This window comes from Chaetodon auriga, chromosome 13 (genome assembly GCF_051107435.1).
Source record: "Chaetodon auriga isolate fChaAug3 chromosome 13, fChaAug3.hap1, whole genome shotgun sequence".
NCBI classification, from domain to species: Eukaryota; Metazoa; Chordata; class Actinopteri; order Chaetodontiformes; family Chaetodontidae; genus Chaetodon; species Chaetodon auriga.
This window is the reverse complement of record NC_135086.1, coordinates 20,288,545-20,306,504: the sequence shown is the minus strand read 5'-3', so window position 1 is coordinate 20,306,504 and position 17,960 is coordinate 20,288,545. Positions and strand designations below refer to the sequence as shown.

General features: G+C 41.4%; 1 protein-coding gene across 1 annotated transcript; it reads right to left on the bottom strand.

The window, feature by feature from the left end:
• Positions 1 to 310: 310 nt before the first annotated feature.
• slc15a2 (solute carrier family 15 member 2) lies at positions 311 to 15,926 on the bottom strand. The gene is made up of 22 exons (XM_076747413.1): positions 15,742 to 15,926; positions 13,127 to 13,214; positions 11,981 to 12,122; positions 11,685 to 11,777; positions 11,020 to 11,119; positions 10,672 to 10,762; positions 10,493 to 10,570; positions 9,543 to 9,625; positions 9,288 to 9,371; positions 9,052 to 9,141; positions 7,538 to 7,582; positions 7,169 to 7,204; positions 6,360 to 6,448; positions 5,486 to 5,567; positions 4,919 to 5,044; positions 3,994 to 4,158; positions 3,103 to 3,149; positions 2,851 to 2,955; positions 2,396 to 2,495; positions 2,165 to 2,308; positions 1,224 to 1,328; positions 311 to 1,122 (listed from the first exon to the last, which is right to left on the bottom strand). The coding sequence occupies exons 1-22, from the start codon at positions 15,748 to 15,750 to the stop codon at positions 913 to 915; spliced, it is 2,112 nt and encodes a 703-aa protein (XP_076603528.1). The 5' UTR covers positions 15,751 to 15,926; the 3' UTR covers positions 311 to 912.
• Positions 15,927 to 17,960: the final 2,034 nt, after the last annotated feature.

Sequence of the window (17,960 nt, the reverse complement as noted above, 5' to 3'; positions counted from 1 at the left end):
TATACACATTAAATTACAGTACTGGTGGCTATTTCTCAAAGTTTTTAGATGTATTTTTCCCCTGCTAGCTGGTGACTCACTTCAATTTGTAGGCTTGAACCTTTTCTGGAAGAGACAATCCCTCACCCAGAACTCTCTCTTATCTATGTCCTTGATGATTTGGCGTGTTCAAGGATGCGGCCACTTTTGGCACTTTGCAATGACAAGCGTTGTTTTCAGGAAATGAAGCCCAGATGACAAATGTTCGAGAAGCCTTCTCAAAGAACAAATATGAATTAGGTTGTTTCTGTGCTATGAAGGTTGGCTGTAGTTCATCGAGCTTAAACATATAAATGGCGTCAGAGACTGAGTGACTGAGTGCTTCCTTCATGGCGGGACATCCTTCATGGTATGCTTTGAAAAATGCTTATCTGCTCAACTTTCAATTGATGGCGTATAACATGCAAAACCAGCGGTAGCTTTGGTTTTTCAGTATCGTCGTTATCGGCACACAATGTAAACTGAACCGTTTCTCCAACATGTTCTGTAAATGGCACTTAGAGATTATTATGTAGCTAAGAGTTAATATATACAGCATATACTATTTGACATTCATTTGAAATAACACAGTTGATCATGGTGAGGGATATCACCACATTTAGCCTCTTCTAAACACCATGTATTCAGGAAATACTTTCCTGTTCCCTGGTTAGTTTTGTAATGACTTCACAAAATATATTAAACAACGTGACAAACCAATACTGTACTTCTAACCCACAAGAAAGGCCCAATGATCACACCTTAGTCACATCATCACGAGAACAGTACCTTAAACCATAAAACAGGAAGTGACATCAACTTCTCATAACTCATCCATCTGACTCAAATCAAATAAGCTGCAGCGAAGAAGACGGAGCACGCCATGTGGCACAGTTACAGTCTGGTGCTGCCCCCCGTTTTCTTCATGTATATGTCATTAGCTTTTTTCTTCAGGTCCTCGTGGTCCTCTTCCTCCTCCACTGAATCCTTTGCGTAAATCTTCTCCAGCTCCTCGGGGTCAACGTAGGTGTAGAAGTAAGCCATGATGGAGAAGATGATGCAGACGCCCAACAGCAGGCAGGCAAACAGCAGGAATTCCGTCCACTGGGGGAACAATTACTGGTTAGTGTGTGATTGGACTGTTGTTCATGGTGCTCAACAGCGCTGCAAAACTACATCAGGTTTTGGTATGTATCACTTCGTACCTGGGCCAGTCCCGCGCCCTCTGCCACGATCAGCACTATCACATTTCCAAAGGCGACCGTGAGCAGCCAGCCGCCCTGCAGGACTGACTTCATGTTGGCTGGAGCCTGGAGGGAGGAGAGAGAGATCCACAGTAAATAAAGAAAGGAGAACACACAAGCTTACACAAATATTTAAAGGTTCCATGAAGTGGGATCATTAGTTCCTGATCCTGAAAACGAGTGAGCGTGGGACATCAGACAAACTGTTACTTTAACAGAGCAGGAAGAAAGGCAGGGAAGATTCTGTGATGAATTTTTATTGGTTGGGACTGAAAGCCTGAGGTCACGACTGAAGATGTGCTGTTTTTAGATTCATTTCCTGAGACATCCTGGTTATAAACTGTTAAAAAGTTTTAGAAAATCATTAAGATGTGCTGGTGGCGGGTGGTTTGAAAGGGGGGTGAAGGAAGCCATCTGTGGAGCAGCCCTTGCTACACAGAGGAGGAGGTTTGAGACACCACCTGTCCCCAGCTTTCAACACTGTTGAACACATTTTTTTTAATCCATTGTAACCACCTAGATGACAGTCAGATTGAATGTAGGCACTCAGGCATTCATAATCATTTCTAAGAGGAATGCTGGAAATACAGACTCACCTGATGGAAGACAATCTTCTATATCTCTTTTTTTTCATGCATTGTTAAGAAGACTGCTTTCCCTCTGGTGAGTTTGTCTTTCCTGCATCAGGTAATCCATCCTGGATCAAGACTACAGTAGAAATACTCATGAACCCAAGCTGACTACAACTGCCGTCCCCCTTGAAGAAGGAAGCTCTGATCTTTCTTCCTGCATGCCTGCAGGTAGCGACTGTTTGACTGTCACAGCAAAAGTTTTCAGTGGAGTATTAGGAGCACAAAGGACGCAGAGTTACTGCTCAGTTGATAGAGTGTATCATGACCAACCTGCGAGTAGGAGAACTCCAGGCCTGTGATGGAGAACAGGACCTCTCCACAAGTTATCAGGGCGTACTGCGGGATCTGCCAGGCAATGTGCACGTTGTTGGCTTTCACATCCTCCATCTTGTGAGGCACGATGTTACCTGATTGCTGACACACACAAATACACATACGGGGTTCTGTCATGCTGTCTAATTGTTAAAATCTCATATAAACTTGTATAGGAGGCATCCTGACCTCCACGAGTATGACAGTGTAGGAGGCTCCGAAGTCCAGCAGGCCCAGATCAAGATTAGAGCATTTCTTTGACTCCAAGCTGCAGCTGACGTCTGAGTATCTACCCAGAGGAGGAGGTGCATGAAGCACGAGGTGAGTTAGAGAAGAACGAAAAACAAATAATATGATTCAACAAGCTTGGTACGAGTCTGACATCAGACATCAGCATAAAATCAATGAATTGTTGATTTAGTTATTAGTAGTAAATAGTTATTTTCACTGTCTCATTTTCTGCATGAACAACGTGAGGCGGAGCACTGATGCTGTTGTTAAACAGGAAAGAAGTAAAGAAAGAGCCAGAACATCCATGTACAGAGAAAACCTTAAAATAACTAATCACCAAAGTAAATACGTTACATAGACATTAATCTGGAGCTGTGTTTGCGTCCACCTGATGACAGCCCAGTGCTACTCACTCTGCCCGCTCCACAGGTTGGGTAGGAGACATGCCATCTGACAGCACAAAGAAGGTCGCATCTCCAACAGTCAGGTCTATTGTTTCTGGTAGTGCGTTGAGGAACCTGTTAAAGTAGAAGAACTCATGAGCAGATTTAACTGATTATTCAAGTTAGTTAAGTTGACCTCATTTTTTACAGCAATATGAGATGAATTAGGTTTAAATGTTGACTTAGTCAGTATAAAAGTAGGGAAGATTAAACATACTCTACCTCAGGAAAGGATTTCCAGTTTCATTTTTCATTATGTTGTCTTCCACCTGGATGATTAAAAAGAAAACACAGCCATGTCAAGGAGGTTTCTATCAATAACATCATTTTACAGTGCAGTTCATGCAATATATTGTGACTTTGTCTTACACAAGTTTCCCCAGAGATCAGCGCTCACCATGAGCACACAGTGTTTCTTTAAAGGCTGTGAAATGCTGTTTGTTCATTCAGCCTGAGGTTGCGATGAGGTAATTTCACATGACAGATCTCTGTGTCAGTGTTTGTCAGATTTTTACTCACTAATTTTAAGTGGGAGGGATCAGCTATGAAAATGTGATGAAAGGTGAATGTTTGTGCACCAATCAGGATTTAGCACATTTTAAGTCAAAATGTGATGACAGTTGTGGGGCCAGAAAGACTGTCAATCAAGTAAGTGTTAAGTAGTGTATATCAGTATATCAAAGCTAAGGTAAAAAACCTGAAATCTAATTGTGGACAAATAGTTTGCTAAATTACCTAAAAAATGCAATGTGGTTGACATTACATTACATTTATTAACCCTGTAAAACCATGTGAAACACTTTGTAATACATCATCCAGAAACCATGGACCTCTCTTGTGTTATCAGTGTCAGAGTCTGATTTTAGTTAATTATGTGTGCTTAAGCTCATACTGCCTCAATATGTAAACATCAAATGTGGAATAAAAAAAAGTTTTCCACCCTATTCCCACCCAGAATAAAAATGTTATTGTACAGTAACACAAAATCACCTCATGCAACAAGCTAATCTTCAGCACCTTAATATTAGAATTAAGCTGGACTTTAATTTAATGGATGTTAATTATACACATCTTATAACAGACTGAAGATGTAATATCTTCATAGGCACTCACAAGTTTGCACTGGATTCCAGTAGTTTCAGCGAATAAGATGAGACTGTAAGCCTTCTCTTGGAAAACCAGGTGGTAACACTCGGACGTTTTTCCATTCGAGGTGACACTAATCGGCAGCACCTTGCTGGGCGCCTCCAGTGGAATCGTCTTATATTCAGGAGGGTCCTGACACAGAGAAACCACGGGGTCAATGTTCAGCTTCTCTCCAAAATCTTTACTGTGCAAAAAACTCTCTAATAAAAGACAAACATACAGTCCATCAGTTGGTTCCCAAACTTTTTCAATCTGTTGCTAAAGAACACAACAGACCATGAAGGTAAAACAGGAATACATTAAAGCTCCTCCTCTGCATTTCGGAGAACAGCTGGAGGCTCAGACAGTTGGTCTGTAAACACAAGTTTAGCTAAGTGGATTCATTAATATGTAAACTCAGCCGGGTGAGAAAAGGGTTTGTCGGCACACCTTCTCTCTTTTGTCTTCCGCTAACTGCTGTGCATGTTTTTGTGCTGTGGTTCAGTGAGTGCTGACAGTGTAACAGTATCCTTCTGATCTTAGGCGAATTAGTCGATCGTTGTTTGTTCTCCACATGTTTTACATATTATATTAGAAATCTTCTGTAAATGTTTTGTAAGTTCTCTGCACTGCTGGCTGCACTCCTGTAAAATGAATGTTTAATCCCAGTGAGGCATTCCCTGGTTAAATGAAGCTGATATTATTGAACGCAGGGGGTGATAACCCCTGCACAGGTCAGCACTCTCTCACAGTCAGACCTCTGGCAAATTTCAAGTCAGCAATCCTGACTTGGAAATGCAAAAGAAGATGGAAAAACCCAGTAAACATATGAATTTGAGGAAATCCTGGTGACTGAGAACTCTGGACACTGAGGAGTATGAAAGGTTGTTTTCCCCTCCTCTCGTCTTTTTACCTTAAGGTACTGGATCGGCTCTGGAAAGGGCTCGATGCTGGGGAACTTCAGACTGACATCACTTTCTACCAGGTTAAAGACCTGCAGGAGACAGTTCCCTGCAGGGGCAGGATCCACCACCGTTTTCTAGAAAACAGAGAAGGAAATCAGAGCCTGATCAATATTGGAGAACACAGTATTTTCAAGAAATGACTATTGCATTATAAAGACTTCTATGCTATTTTGCATAAACCATGAAGTTTCCATTAAAACCTGCAAGCTGCTCACATGATTTGAAATGTGCCTCCAGCCACAACCCTCCTGAAGATGATTCTACTTTTAGCTGCTATCTTTTACAGTATGAGGACATCATAAAAAAATAAATTCCAGGACTTCTGATAGTTTGCACAATAAAACTTAAAGTAAGGAGAGCTCAGTGTTGTTTTAGTCAATGTTGTTCTCTTCCAGGACTGGAAAGTTTCATTAAAGTATTTCAGGTTTTCCAGGATGCATGACAACCAGCAATCCCATGTGTGTAGGTGAGTAAGGGTTTTGTAAGCATCTCTCATGATTGCTGCTCATACCTACCACAACGTTCACCTCCACCACTGTGGCCGCTCCAAACGCCAGCGCGGCGAAAATCATCCCTGTGGCCATTTTCCTGAGAGGCCTGAAGGACAGACAGTTGATAATTTTACACACCTTTCATTCCTGTAAGCCAAGTGTGTGTTTACTGGTCTGAAAGTCAAGCTTTATCACAGAAAGGTGATCAGTGTCTTCACTGCCTGATAAGAGACTGCATCATCACTTGCTTTGACATAATGCCATCTGTTGCAAATGTGTCCTTTACGACCTGAGCTCTGTTCTAAAAAGCTTTAATAAAATCAGTAACTTAAGAGCTCTGTGCTATTTGTGTGTGTGAACCCAGGTGACACCACATTTGTACTTCTGGAAGTACAACACAGATTGCAAAAAGAGTTGGGACGCTGTTTAAAGCACACATGAAACAGAATATGGTCGTTTACCATTTACCTCACTGATTTTTTATATATATGCTTATTCAAACAAGTTGGGACAGGAGCAACTTAAGACTGGGAAAGATGTGGCATGCTCCAAAAACACCTGTTTGGAACATTCCACAGGTAAACAGGTTGATTGGTAACAGGTGATAGTATCATGATTGGGTATGAAAGGAGCATCCTGGAAAGACTCAGTCGTTCACAAGCGAGGATGGAGCGACGTTCACCACTTTGTGAACACATGACTGGATAAAGAACATTACTACACAGGCTCGGTAACACTTCTTAAAACCATTGTTGGTAAACAACTCTTTTTCTACTGAGGCGTATTTGTGGGACATAAATATGAGGTCACATGGGTCATTTTCCCAGTTTAAGAGACTTCTTAGTGCTTCTTTCTGCAATAAAGATGGTAGTATCCAAAACAACAGGCGTCTACTCACGTTATGTTGATTCTGCAAAGGCCGACGAGCGGATATATGATGAGGTCAAAGATGGGCACAAAGAGAAGAATCAGCAGAGCATTCATCATCTAGACAGCATGGAGGGGGAAAAACTCACCTTTAATTGACTCTATAAAAGCTCACTAAAACTCGTAAAATCATAAAGGTTAGAGTTATACATGAATTGAGACACTGGTTCTGATTTCATATCGGCAGTAAAGTGACAGTAATATGGCAGGGTTTCAGAGCTGTAAAAGTGTTTTTCATGAGAATGACAGCATCATTTGCCACGTCAAACATGAGACATCTTTACTGCTTTACTTGAGACGCGCTGATGTGGCATACTGGTGTATGTTTTCATTTGTGTGTGTTCTCACATGCAAAGTACATCTTCCCAGATGGCTGAAAATCTATATCTAACATACACAGTGTTCTGTAGGTATTAGATACAGCCAACAAGTCTAAAGGTCATTAAATGGCCTTTTGCTGAGCTCTTCCCCCTTAGTTACTGTTCTTGCACTGCATATGTGTAGTTTACAAAGCCCACAGTGGCAGATTTACCACACGAAATTCATCAGCGAGATAATTAAACTAATGCTAGCTGCAGAAAATGGCTGAAAAAGTTTGATTGCTGGAATGTAAACTTCCCCAAATCCAGTGCAAAACAGGACAGATCTGTGTACAGATCTAGAACATAACCAGTCCTTAACTGCGCCACAATGTTACTTATTCACCTCCTCTAGTGTTTCTTATATTAAAACACTTGTCGTGCATTATTGCTTATTTCACTTCGAGCGAGAGGCACATACCTGTATTTGGTCAGGCTTAATACTGAAGGAATCTCCCTGTAATGAAACAAGATGACTTCAGCTAAACAGGACAGTCACTTAAACTTAAACTCATAGAATTAAAAGGATGTGCAGGGCATTGCCCAGTAAAATGCACTTCAGCCTGATGAGTGCATGATTTATCAGGATCATAAACAATACAGTTTACTGGAATAAAATGACAAACTGCAATAAGTCTATCTTACAAGACGGTTTGCACAATCAGATAAATAAAGCAACCCACCTGCTGATAAGCACAATAAAAGATGTTATCAGCTTTTTAAAAAATGTAAAAAAAATAAAATAAAAAAAAAAATAAAAAAAAATTATATAATGTTAGGAAACTCTTACAAAAGCCATGTTCATCCTGGCGGCTTGAATTGTCCAGCGGGAACCCTGCAATGAAGAAAAACACTGACGGTTACTGAACATGTAGTTTAGGACAACGGCTTGACTGGTAGCTCGGTAAACTGACCCTTTAACCACAGCAGCGGTTTGTTTGCTTGTTTTCCTGGAGGGGAAAATAAAGAAGATCTGGTAACATTTGACATGCCTTCCAAGGAAGACGTGGGTTTGCTTGTTTCTTCTGACAGTTTTCAGCTGCTGTTCTAAGGACATTTCAAACGAAGAATAAGTTTAGGGAGGGATGCAATTCAGGAATGTTGAATATGGCTTTGAGGTATTCCATAATCAGATGGTTGTGTTGATAAGATAACAAATATGGGATTTTATAAGAGAGCTATGATACAAGGCTTTGACCTTGAGCTGACTGAGAACACTGCTCATGTATTTACAATCAACAAGAGCTGAATATGACAGTTGGTTTAAACAATAACAGTGTTTTACTCCGTACAATGAAGCTGCAGCAGCAACGTTACTTAAACCTGCAGGTCAAGGGGGATTTAAGCACAAATCAAAGTCAGGAACACATATCTATTTATGCATATGACAGACTATATTAGCTGTGTCCCAGCTATGCTGAGAACTGGGTTCCAAATAGTCTGATCCATCAGAATTATATGCCTCCGATCTTATCAGCTCCTTTTAGCAATGCATTTTTTCTGGCAGTTACGCCAAACTCATGCATCCACACTGTGGGAAACTTGCATGGCAGAGAGGAAGTACCGGTCCAGAGCTTCGTTTCATGCAGAGAGACGATAACAGTGCTAGTTTTAATGTCTGTAAAATGATCAGTTAAAGTAAGAGTGGAAACACAACCAATAAGCTGAAACATCTTTCTGTGCAACATGGGCTTAACTTCCAGTAATGCCATATATTTGACACTGTATGCACGAGTGCACTGCTTCCCAACTGAGCGAACTACATAATAAAACTAACAAAACAGAATATTCTTAAAGGATCATTCACATTATTTTGATAGCATTGGTTTTTGCTCTGGTAACAATGGGGTTTGTTCAATCTGTACAAAAAGTGAAGTTTGTATTTTATGCTGTTTTTTATGGGACCACTGATTTCCTGTCTCCACTGTTCGCCTGGCAGCTACTCAAAAGGTTGATGGGAATGTCATTAATATTGCGGGTATGTGGTCAAACACCAAAGTATTAAGCAAAAAAGAATTCCGGCATGACCATGGCATGAAATCAAACGTCAAAGATCATCAAAGTGATTGCATTTCATCCTGAGGGGGACATGAATGTCTCTGCATGGCAATCCGTCCAATAGCTGTTGAAATACTTCAGTTTGGACCAATGTGGTGGACCGACAGGCCAACATTACTACCCCTGGAGCCTCTTGTGGCTTTTTCAGTGCACTCAACTTTAGTGCAGAGTGTGAATGATGGAGTCGGGACACATTAAAGAGGGTAGCTCTTGTTGCGACAGTTCAAGTCTTTTGTCTTCTCGTACCTGCTGATCAAACAGAGCCCAGAACATTGGCAACGGGATGTAGAGCACCAAGACCCGCAGCACCATCTTAATCTCCTGGATCAGATGTCTCTGTAAACACACAAACACGCAGACTGAACAGATCATTGATGCACTGAAACCCCTTTTGACTTTTTTAAGTACCATCATCCGAAAAGACTCTGTGTCAAATGCAAATCATTGCATGGAAGAGTTAATAGTAATAGTCCTTTTCTTACCGGATACTTCTCCTCAGCCCAGTCCAACCAGTGCTTCCTCGGAGACTCATACTTCCGTCTCTGCCAGCGATTTCTGATGGCAAACTGCCAACAAAGTAAAAAACAGGAATACAAAAGTGGACAGTTTAGTCCCAAACAGAAGCAGAAGCAATGTGCAAAGTGAATACCTCTATTACAGCACAGAATAATTCTTGGCAGTAAATAGGACTGAATAAATCATCTGATAGGATTCAGAGGCACTGGGAGATGACTCACCCCAATGCATCTGCAGACTTGCAACAGAATGTTTCCCTGGGGAGGATTCTTCTTGTACAGGGGGCTGCCAGCAATGAACACAACTGCACAAGATGGATGAAGAGTTAGATAGTTTATGTTGAAAATGGCTCGGCTGTTGTGCAAACAATCGCTTTGCTTGCCTGTTGGTATCAGACGTACCAACATGCTCACATCAGCTTTATGTATTCCCTCACCAACATGAGAATAAAGAGCAGAATCTGACAGAGTGTTTTACCATTTAAGGATGTTTTATGAAAACAGTAATAGAATCGAACATGTTGTAAACATACAAATCTTCGGTATAACAGTCAAGACACTGAAGCCTGTGCTTTATCACACCCGTATTACGATCTGTCCGTGGCCCCTCCAGTAATAAAATCAGAGTTTGTTTTCACAGTGAGCGGTCAGCCAAGCATGAATCCAATAAGGTTCAGTGGGGATGGTGTTTCAGTGGCAGAGACAACAGGCTGTCAGGACATATGGAGAAGGGCCTTGATCATGAGGAAGCCCAGCCTGTCGAAAGCTGGACGTCATACAAACATGCTCCCAGCATGCAGATGGCAGCCTGAACTTAGCTTGGATTCTCAAATGTGACACTTAATTCGGACACTGATGGTAATGATATCAAAATTAGGGCATTATGTTGCAGGAGTGTCACTTCTTTAATGTGACACAGACTAACAAGTCAATATATTATAGTCAGAGTCCTTCTGGCATATTAATGGTTTAACCAAGCGGGGCAAGGGAGCAAGGGAAATTGTTTTATCCATCATTACCATATTTTTCCCTTTTGAATATCCCTAGTTACCTGCCTCACTCCACAGCGGTGAGGCTCTAAAAAAGAAAGCATTATGAAGTCACTTTCTGTGCATTCACTACTATGTGGTTTACATCTGACTGGCTGATGCTGCAGGTGGATGGACACTCACCCAAAGCCACCACCATCAGAGCTGCAGGAACCCCAAAGGCCAGAGCGTAGCAGTCACCACCAAAACACTGCACATCACCTGCAGGAGCAAATCCAGCATTAACGGCATCAACACAGTGATGTGAGTCACACAGCGGGCCTCGGTGGGTTTACAACATGTATCAGACTGCCAGTGCTCACTTCTCAGAATGGGTGTAATCACAGTCGACAAGAAGCTCCCAGCGTTGATTGACATGTAGAAAATGGAGAAGAACTTCTGCCTCTCTTTGTTCTGTAGGAGAGCAACAAAATAAATATGAGACACAATTTTTTGTCCTACTTTTTGCAAATGTTGTATTTTGTGATCTTTAAGTCCCCATTAATGTTTCCGATTAGTTTTCTAAGGACTGATTACTGTGCAAAGCTACTACAGATTCTTCTGGACATACATGGCTTTACTGACTCATTTCAGATTATTTTTCTCACTGAGTCAAAGACAATACGAACAATGAAAGCTATGTTGCTTTCATATCTGCGTACTGAACTTACATTCTCCTCGTCAAACTGGTCTCCTCCAAATGCTGCCACGCACGGTTTGATTCCTCCAGTGCCGAGGGCTATGAGTATCAGACCCAACATAGACAGAGCGCTGCAACATGTACAGTATGTGTGAGCTGTCGTACTGGAACTACAGTACTAATTCACTGTTGAATTATTTATCAATGACATGTCCTCTGCACTGTGACACAGCTGTTTACTCAGAGATGAAGAATTCATCTAGTGCTGAAACCAATTTGATTAATTAGATTCATCTGTTAAGTCATTTATCAAGCAAAAATGCCAAACATTTGTTACTTCCCGTTGAAAATGTGATGCTATTCTCTGTGTCACATGTGACACCTTTGGGAGTTGAATTGGGTCATCTCGAACGATCTAACTGAAGAGTTCTAATTGATTCATAGTCTGACTAGTTTATTTGTCAATATTAAGAAAATGATAATAAAAATAATTGTTGAAACTGCCTAACTATGACTCTGTTGAGGAGACTTCCCACATCTCTGATATGCTGAGTAATTCACACATCACACAGTAATGACAGGGTTAGGGTTTGGTTTAGGGTGAGTAATGATAAAGACCTCTTTGTCTTCTGTCTAACAGCACTGAACATTGATTCTGCCTGCTGCTTATGCGCAAATCAGCTCCTGATAACTTACATGTGCACTTCATTGTTCCCCACAGAGGGAATGGCACCGACCGACTTCACCACATGTCCGATTACATAGATGATGGACAGATAGATGATGGTCCTATTGAGAGCAAACTGTGATTATGAACATGCACTATAATTATCATTATACAAGATCCATGTGTGTGGCCAGAATGATTCATCTCCACTAATGGGTGGTGTTACACAAAGCAGACAAAGCTCCCAGGTTCAAGGGCTGAAACATTGTATGATGTATTGCAAACTGGTGCATACAGTATGAGGATGAAGTACACCAGGACTCACTTGTATTTTCCGAGCCAGGAGTCGGCAATGAGAGCTCCCAGTATGGGCGTGAAGTAGCAGAGGCTGCCGAAGGCGTGGTAGACGGCGGTAGACAGGTCCTTGTCCCAGTGCAGATAGGTGATGAAGTAGAGCGTCAGCAATGCTGTGAACAAACAAACAGGCATGATTTGTGACCCACCTCAGGGGATGGATACTCCTGAGTCCTATGAAATGTTCAAATTCCGCAAAACACGTTCACAAGACCTGTTCTATTGCAAAGTATTTCCATTATTCAAGCCAAGGAGGTCCCAAAGTTTCCAGACATGTCAAATTAGTCATAGAACACGTGAATATTTGACTTATATTATACAGCTAATGAAGAATAGTAATTAAATTATACAAGAAACATATGAGATACTCTCAGGGAATGTGGGTTTTTCCAACCTTAAAGCTACTTAAGAGAAATTAAAGGGATGATGCAAGGATGATCTCCACTGTTATCAGCTGGACGTGTATTTATCACCATAATAGCTGATAGAGACAAACAAGTGTCAAATGTCCATGTTTACTATTAACCTTGTACGCTGTTTGTCCAACGTTGGTTGTAGTATCACAGTTAATGTTGTAAACTCAGGAACCGAAGAACCTGCCTGAGTAATACATACCACTTTGTCTTCCATTTGAGGCTAATTTTCTGGTTTTAACAATTAACAAATAAATTGATAATGACAGTTATTTGTAGCTGATGTGTGAAATTCATTCACTTCTCTCACAACTACTTTTCAAATCAAATGAAATTCACTTCCTTGCCATAAATTAGCATCAATCCTCACATTCAGCTGAAATCTATGACAGGATGTGTCAGTTTAAAACAGCTTGAAGGGGAAACCGGGCTCCTGCATGGTGTGCTTCTATGTGTGTGTGAACCGATGGAAGTAATGTGACAGACAGACATGTGAGTGTAAGTGAGGCCATGTGAGGGGAAGACAGACGCTCCGGCTCTATCTGCCTATTGTAGACTTCTAACTCTGTTAGTACTAGTTTAACAAGCGGAGTATCATTACTCATCAAGGACTTATGACTCTAAAGCTACTCTGTGAATACAGAATCCTGTTCTTGAGGTCAATCTATAATATCACATGTTGTCTGCACAGAGAATTTGCATACCTTTCATGCCATAGTAGGAGAAGCGTTCACAGAACTCATTCACCACTATGAAGCAGATGCTGGTTGGGTAGTTGGTCCCACATAGTTTCTAAAAGAGGCAGAGTTTGTTAACCAAATGAGGTTCAACATTTCTTAGACAACATAGAGTATGAGACATTAATCATGCAAACCTCCTACAAAAGATCCATAAAACAATCATAGTATAGATTATATTACATTCATATATTCAGGATGTGTCATACCACTGATGACACTCAGATCTATTTCTCTGCTGAACCCAGTAATCTGAATCAGCTGTCCTCCCTCCATGATTGCTTAGCTGCAACCACAGAATGGATGTCTCCTCATTTCCTCCATCTAAACCCTGACCAAACTGAAATTATTTTAATTGGTCCTGATAACTTTTCCTCTGCAGTTGATCAGTTTATTGGTCCATTTCACTGAAATATCAAATCTACCACTGAGCCTCTTAGTATCATCTTTGATCAGTTTCTGACTTTTGACCAACATGTTACTGAGCTTGTTCAGTCCTGTTTCCTTCAGCTAAGAAACATCACAAAAGTCAGATGTATGTTTCCTCCAGCCTTGATTATTGGAATTCCCTTTACACATGTCGTTTACGTTTGGCTCAGAAAGAAGCTCCCAGGCTGTTAACTGAACTAGCTGATGGTCCCACATTACCCCTGTTCTTACTTCCCTCCATTGGTTTCCTGTAAAATTCAGAATAAACTACAAAATCCTGTTGATTACATATTAGGCTCTGCATGACTTCACCCCCAGTTACATTTCTGATCTCTTCTCTCCGTGTTCCACTTCTTGGTCACTCTGATCCTCTAATCTCGGCCTTTTATCCATCCCCAGCTCTAACTGAAACATGAAAGGCGATGGTGTCTTTGCTGTTTATGTCCCAACCCTCTGGAATCATGAGATTTACTGAATCTTTGGACTATTTCAAGCAGCTTCTAAAAATGCGTTTTTATAGGTGAGCCTTTTTTTCATTTCCACTTTGCGTGTTGTTTTTTGTAACTGCATGTCTTAAAAAGTCTTATATAAATAAAGTTTTACTTACTTATGATTGAATGTTAAAGCTTTAAAGGTGCAATGTGTAAAAACATTGAAAGATAAACCAAAGAGACTTGGTGGGTTTGATTTTGTTTCCGTTGAGTTGAATGAAGTGTGCTTTACGATGAGTTAACTTAGCAGTGAAGCTCGTTTTGGTTCAGTAAAAGCGAGAAACCTAAATTTAGATGATACAGCTGTATTTTTCTGTTTAATAAGGACAATATTATATATCTTGACGTTTTGTGAGTGTATTTTGTTTATCCATTAAGCTAAAAAAAAAATCTAAGAGAGCTTGTGAAACACAGCAAACTCAGTGCTCACACACATCCCTGTGCTGGAACTACAGTGCAAAGTTGTATTATGAGACAGGACAGGCCACAGCTAGCTGCTTAGCATGCTAACTTCAGCAGATATCTCTGCAACACAATACACAGATGTCTTTGACATACGGTCAGAACTGTTATTCCCTCACATTCTGTTGATGTTAGTTCATTTTTTCATGTTTTAAACTAAAATTCTTACACTCATCTGACATATTGCACCTTTCAGTCTGTGCTTGGACGTTTACTTGCAATAGGGACTGCATTGATCCAGTGTTGGTGCTGACTGGTGCATACCTGCTTGTAATGGGTAATTTCTATATGCAATATTCCTTCTAATAGCTTCTTAATGTAAGAGCTGTTCCCTCAAAATTCCAACAAAGCTTTTTTTTTTTTCTTCCCTCCAGCAGTATCTATCCATGCAAATACATTACTTCATCTGCATAAAGGGCTCAGAAAATACGGAAATTTGTTCATGACAGCTGACTAAATGCTATTCACCAATGACGATCATGTGATAATCTCAAGAGCTCCAAAGCAGTTACAGCTCCGGGACCTTGAGGTGTGGTTATTTTGTCAATCATTGTCCCTCTTCTCTCTACCTTCTCCACTTGTCTCACTGTCAACAGCTGTCACGGGGACTATTTCTTTAGTAGAAACTGAGAACAGCACAGTTAGATATCTCAAAAGCACGATAAACACAAAGAAAAGTGCAGAGGTATTCTGCGTAAATGCGTCTGGGGGTGATAAAAAAAAAAATAAAAAAAAAAATAAGTTTGCCAGTGTTTCATCTGAGGGACATGTCCTTGTAAACTATTTACTATCACGATCTGTCTCTAAAGAAGCTCATTAGAAGTGTTTGTGGTGTCAGATTTCTCCAAACGTCCCCTTGATGTCCCACATTTTCAGTTTTCCATTTGGTGATGATGCGCCTGTTGCATCATCTCACTAGAAGTGAAACGGAGCGGTTCAGTGAGCGCAAAGAAGTCCCCAACACCGCTAACACACGTCTGCGCTTTGGCTGAGAACACAAGAGGACATTTTCGCTTCCTCTGCAGACCCTGGAAGCAGCCTCCGCTCCCGTGTGTCCACGCGTCTCTTCCACAGACTCGCAGTAACTTTTCACAGTGGCTTGAAGTGACTTTGAAAAAGAAAACGAGCCGCGCAAAAACAGCCAGCTGTCCCACCTGAGCGGCCCAGTCTGAGCTGCACGAAAACACCGCTTCCACTTACCTTAGTCATTGTGCTTTACTGGCTGCTGAGAGTTTTGATCTTTACTGCCGCATCGGGAGCTCCTGACTGACATCCAAGTCCGTCCCTCTCTGCTCTCTCTGGGGCCACGAATGTTGAAGCTCGATCATTTATGCTCTTTCCGCCAAATTAAAGTTAATATTCCACCACACAACTTGGACTTGTTACTTCGCCCACAGACTTTACTCCTTGTGTCCCGCACGGACAGAAGTATCATCCAGAGGTCTGGTTGTAGTCTGGGTGAAGCGGAGCGGCAGCAGCGGCAGCCTGTGCGGACAATAGCGTCGTTGTTGAGCAGCTCTCATTCGTAGAGGACTCCGTGGGATGGAGGCACAAACTGTGGATGTGTCGGCCAAGCTGCCTCTTTTCTCCGGATGGCTGAAGCCGAGCCCATCACTAATGTTCATGTAATTCACCATGAGTCCATGACAGCACAAGGCCACCTCACTACTGTGTGTGTGTATGTGTGTGTGTGTGTGTGTGTGTGTATGTGTGCGCGCGCGTGTGTGTCAGTCATTTCACTGGAAATGGTTCATCTTGATCATCATTGATCATCAGTTATTCATGTTCATAGTTTTGGGCTTTGGCTAGAAATGCAAAGTGACGCCCTTTGAAATCTGCTTCGAATATCCAATTTGAACTTTTCACATATTCAAGTTTTTTTCTCTCTTTTTTTCCCTCTCAGAAATCGGAAACAATTCGGTGGAGATTGGAGATGATACCCTGACCATGCAACAGGTCTCCAGCGGGATTCAACCCGTGGTATTCGGTCTCTGGCAACCCCTGGCGGTGCTGTTTGAAGGGACAGGCCTGCAACACCAATGGAGGATGAACACAGGAGTGCTGAGAGAGAACCTAAGCCAGTTTACTAATTTATGACCTGCTTTCACAAATCAGTCCTGGAACGGACCTGCAACTGGTCCTTTCAAGAGCCAATATTCCATGATCTGGATTTCATCAAGGACTCACACAGAAAGGACAAAGAAAATTAATTTGTAATGCAGAGCTAAACGAACATCCACTGATATATATGAACGTTTTGTGAACTGTTTCTTACTGTGTAAAACATGTGTGATATTTTTATAAAGCATGGATCACCACTTCGCTGTAGCTGACACAAACCTATCTTTCAGTGACATTGCTGATAATGTGGAAAACACTTTAATTAGTGTAGACTCCATCCCTAATGACACATTTCAAAGAATAGTCTAAATTCATGTCTGTTTTTTCTTAATCTCAAACTTTTTTTTTTTTTTTACACAGTTACTTGGTATTATTACGAAGTGTATGATAGTTTCATTATGTCCTTACTCCAGTTACTGTAGCTCAGATGGTGTGTTAGGGCTCTTTGAGGCGCTTGTAATAAAAAGAAAGTAAAGACTGACATCCCAAAACTCCCTCAGGCCACCCTCAGGGTGTAACAGGCCATGTGTTACTCACGTTGTGGGGACATAAATCTGTTTACACAGTCACATTCTGGGGACTCATCTTCCTTATAGGCACAAAATGCAAGACCCCTTAATGTAAATCATTACATTTTAGGGTGAAGACTGGGGTTAGGGTTATGCAAGTAGTGCTTATGGTTAGGATAAGTGTCCAGGAAATGAATATAAGTCTATGCAATGGAAGCACGGCGTGCATGTGTGGATCTGTGTGTGTGTGTGTGTGTGTGTGTGTGTGTGTGTGTGTGTGTGTGTGTGTGTGTGAATGAGTGGGCCCCTGTTGCCCGTCTTCAGACAGAGAAGAGAGAGTATATGTTCCTTTTACATCAGGATGTATGGACACTCACATTATTGATGTTATTTTACTCATTCGATAAAAAGAATTAGAACAAGGTAGGTGTGAAGAGGAGTGAGGAAGTTTCATGCCTCTGACAGCGGACACCGCCTCTCTCTCTACAGAAGACTAAAGCAAGAGGAAACAAAAGTTTTCCTGACTTCACACCTCCTCTGCTCTTCTGTCTATTAACTTCAAAGCTCTTAAGCTTCGTCTCTGCAGGCCCTTTCATCCAGAGATCAACTAGCTTCATCCGCTCCGGGATCAGCTGACTCAAGCTGCAGCGAGCACGATGAAGACATCCAGCTAACCTGAAAGGAAGACACCTTCTTCAAGGAACGTGCTCCAGTCTGCGCCTTGCTTTCATTTCTAACTTGATCAAAGTTAGAAAAGTCAGACATGTGTCGACTTCTGTCAAAGCTGCC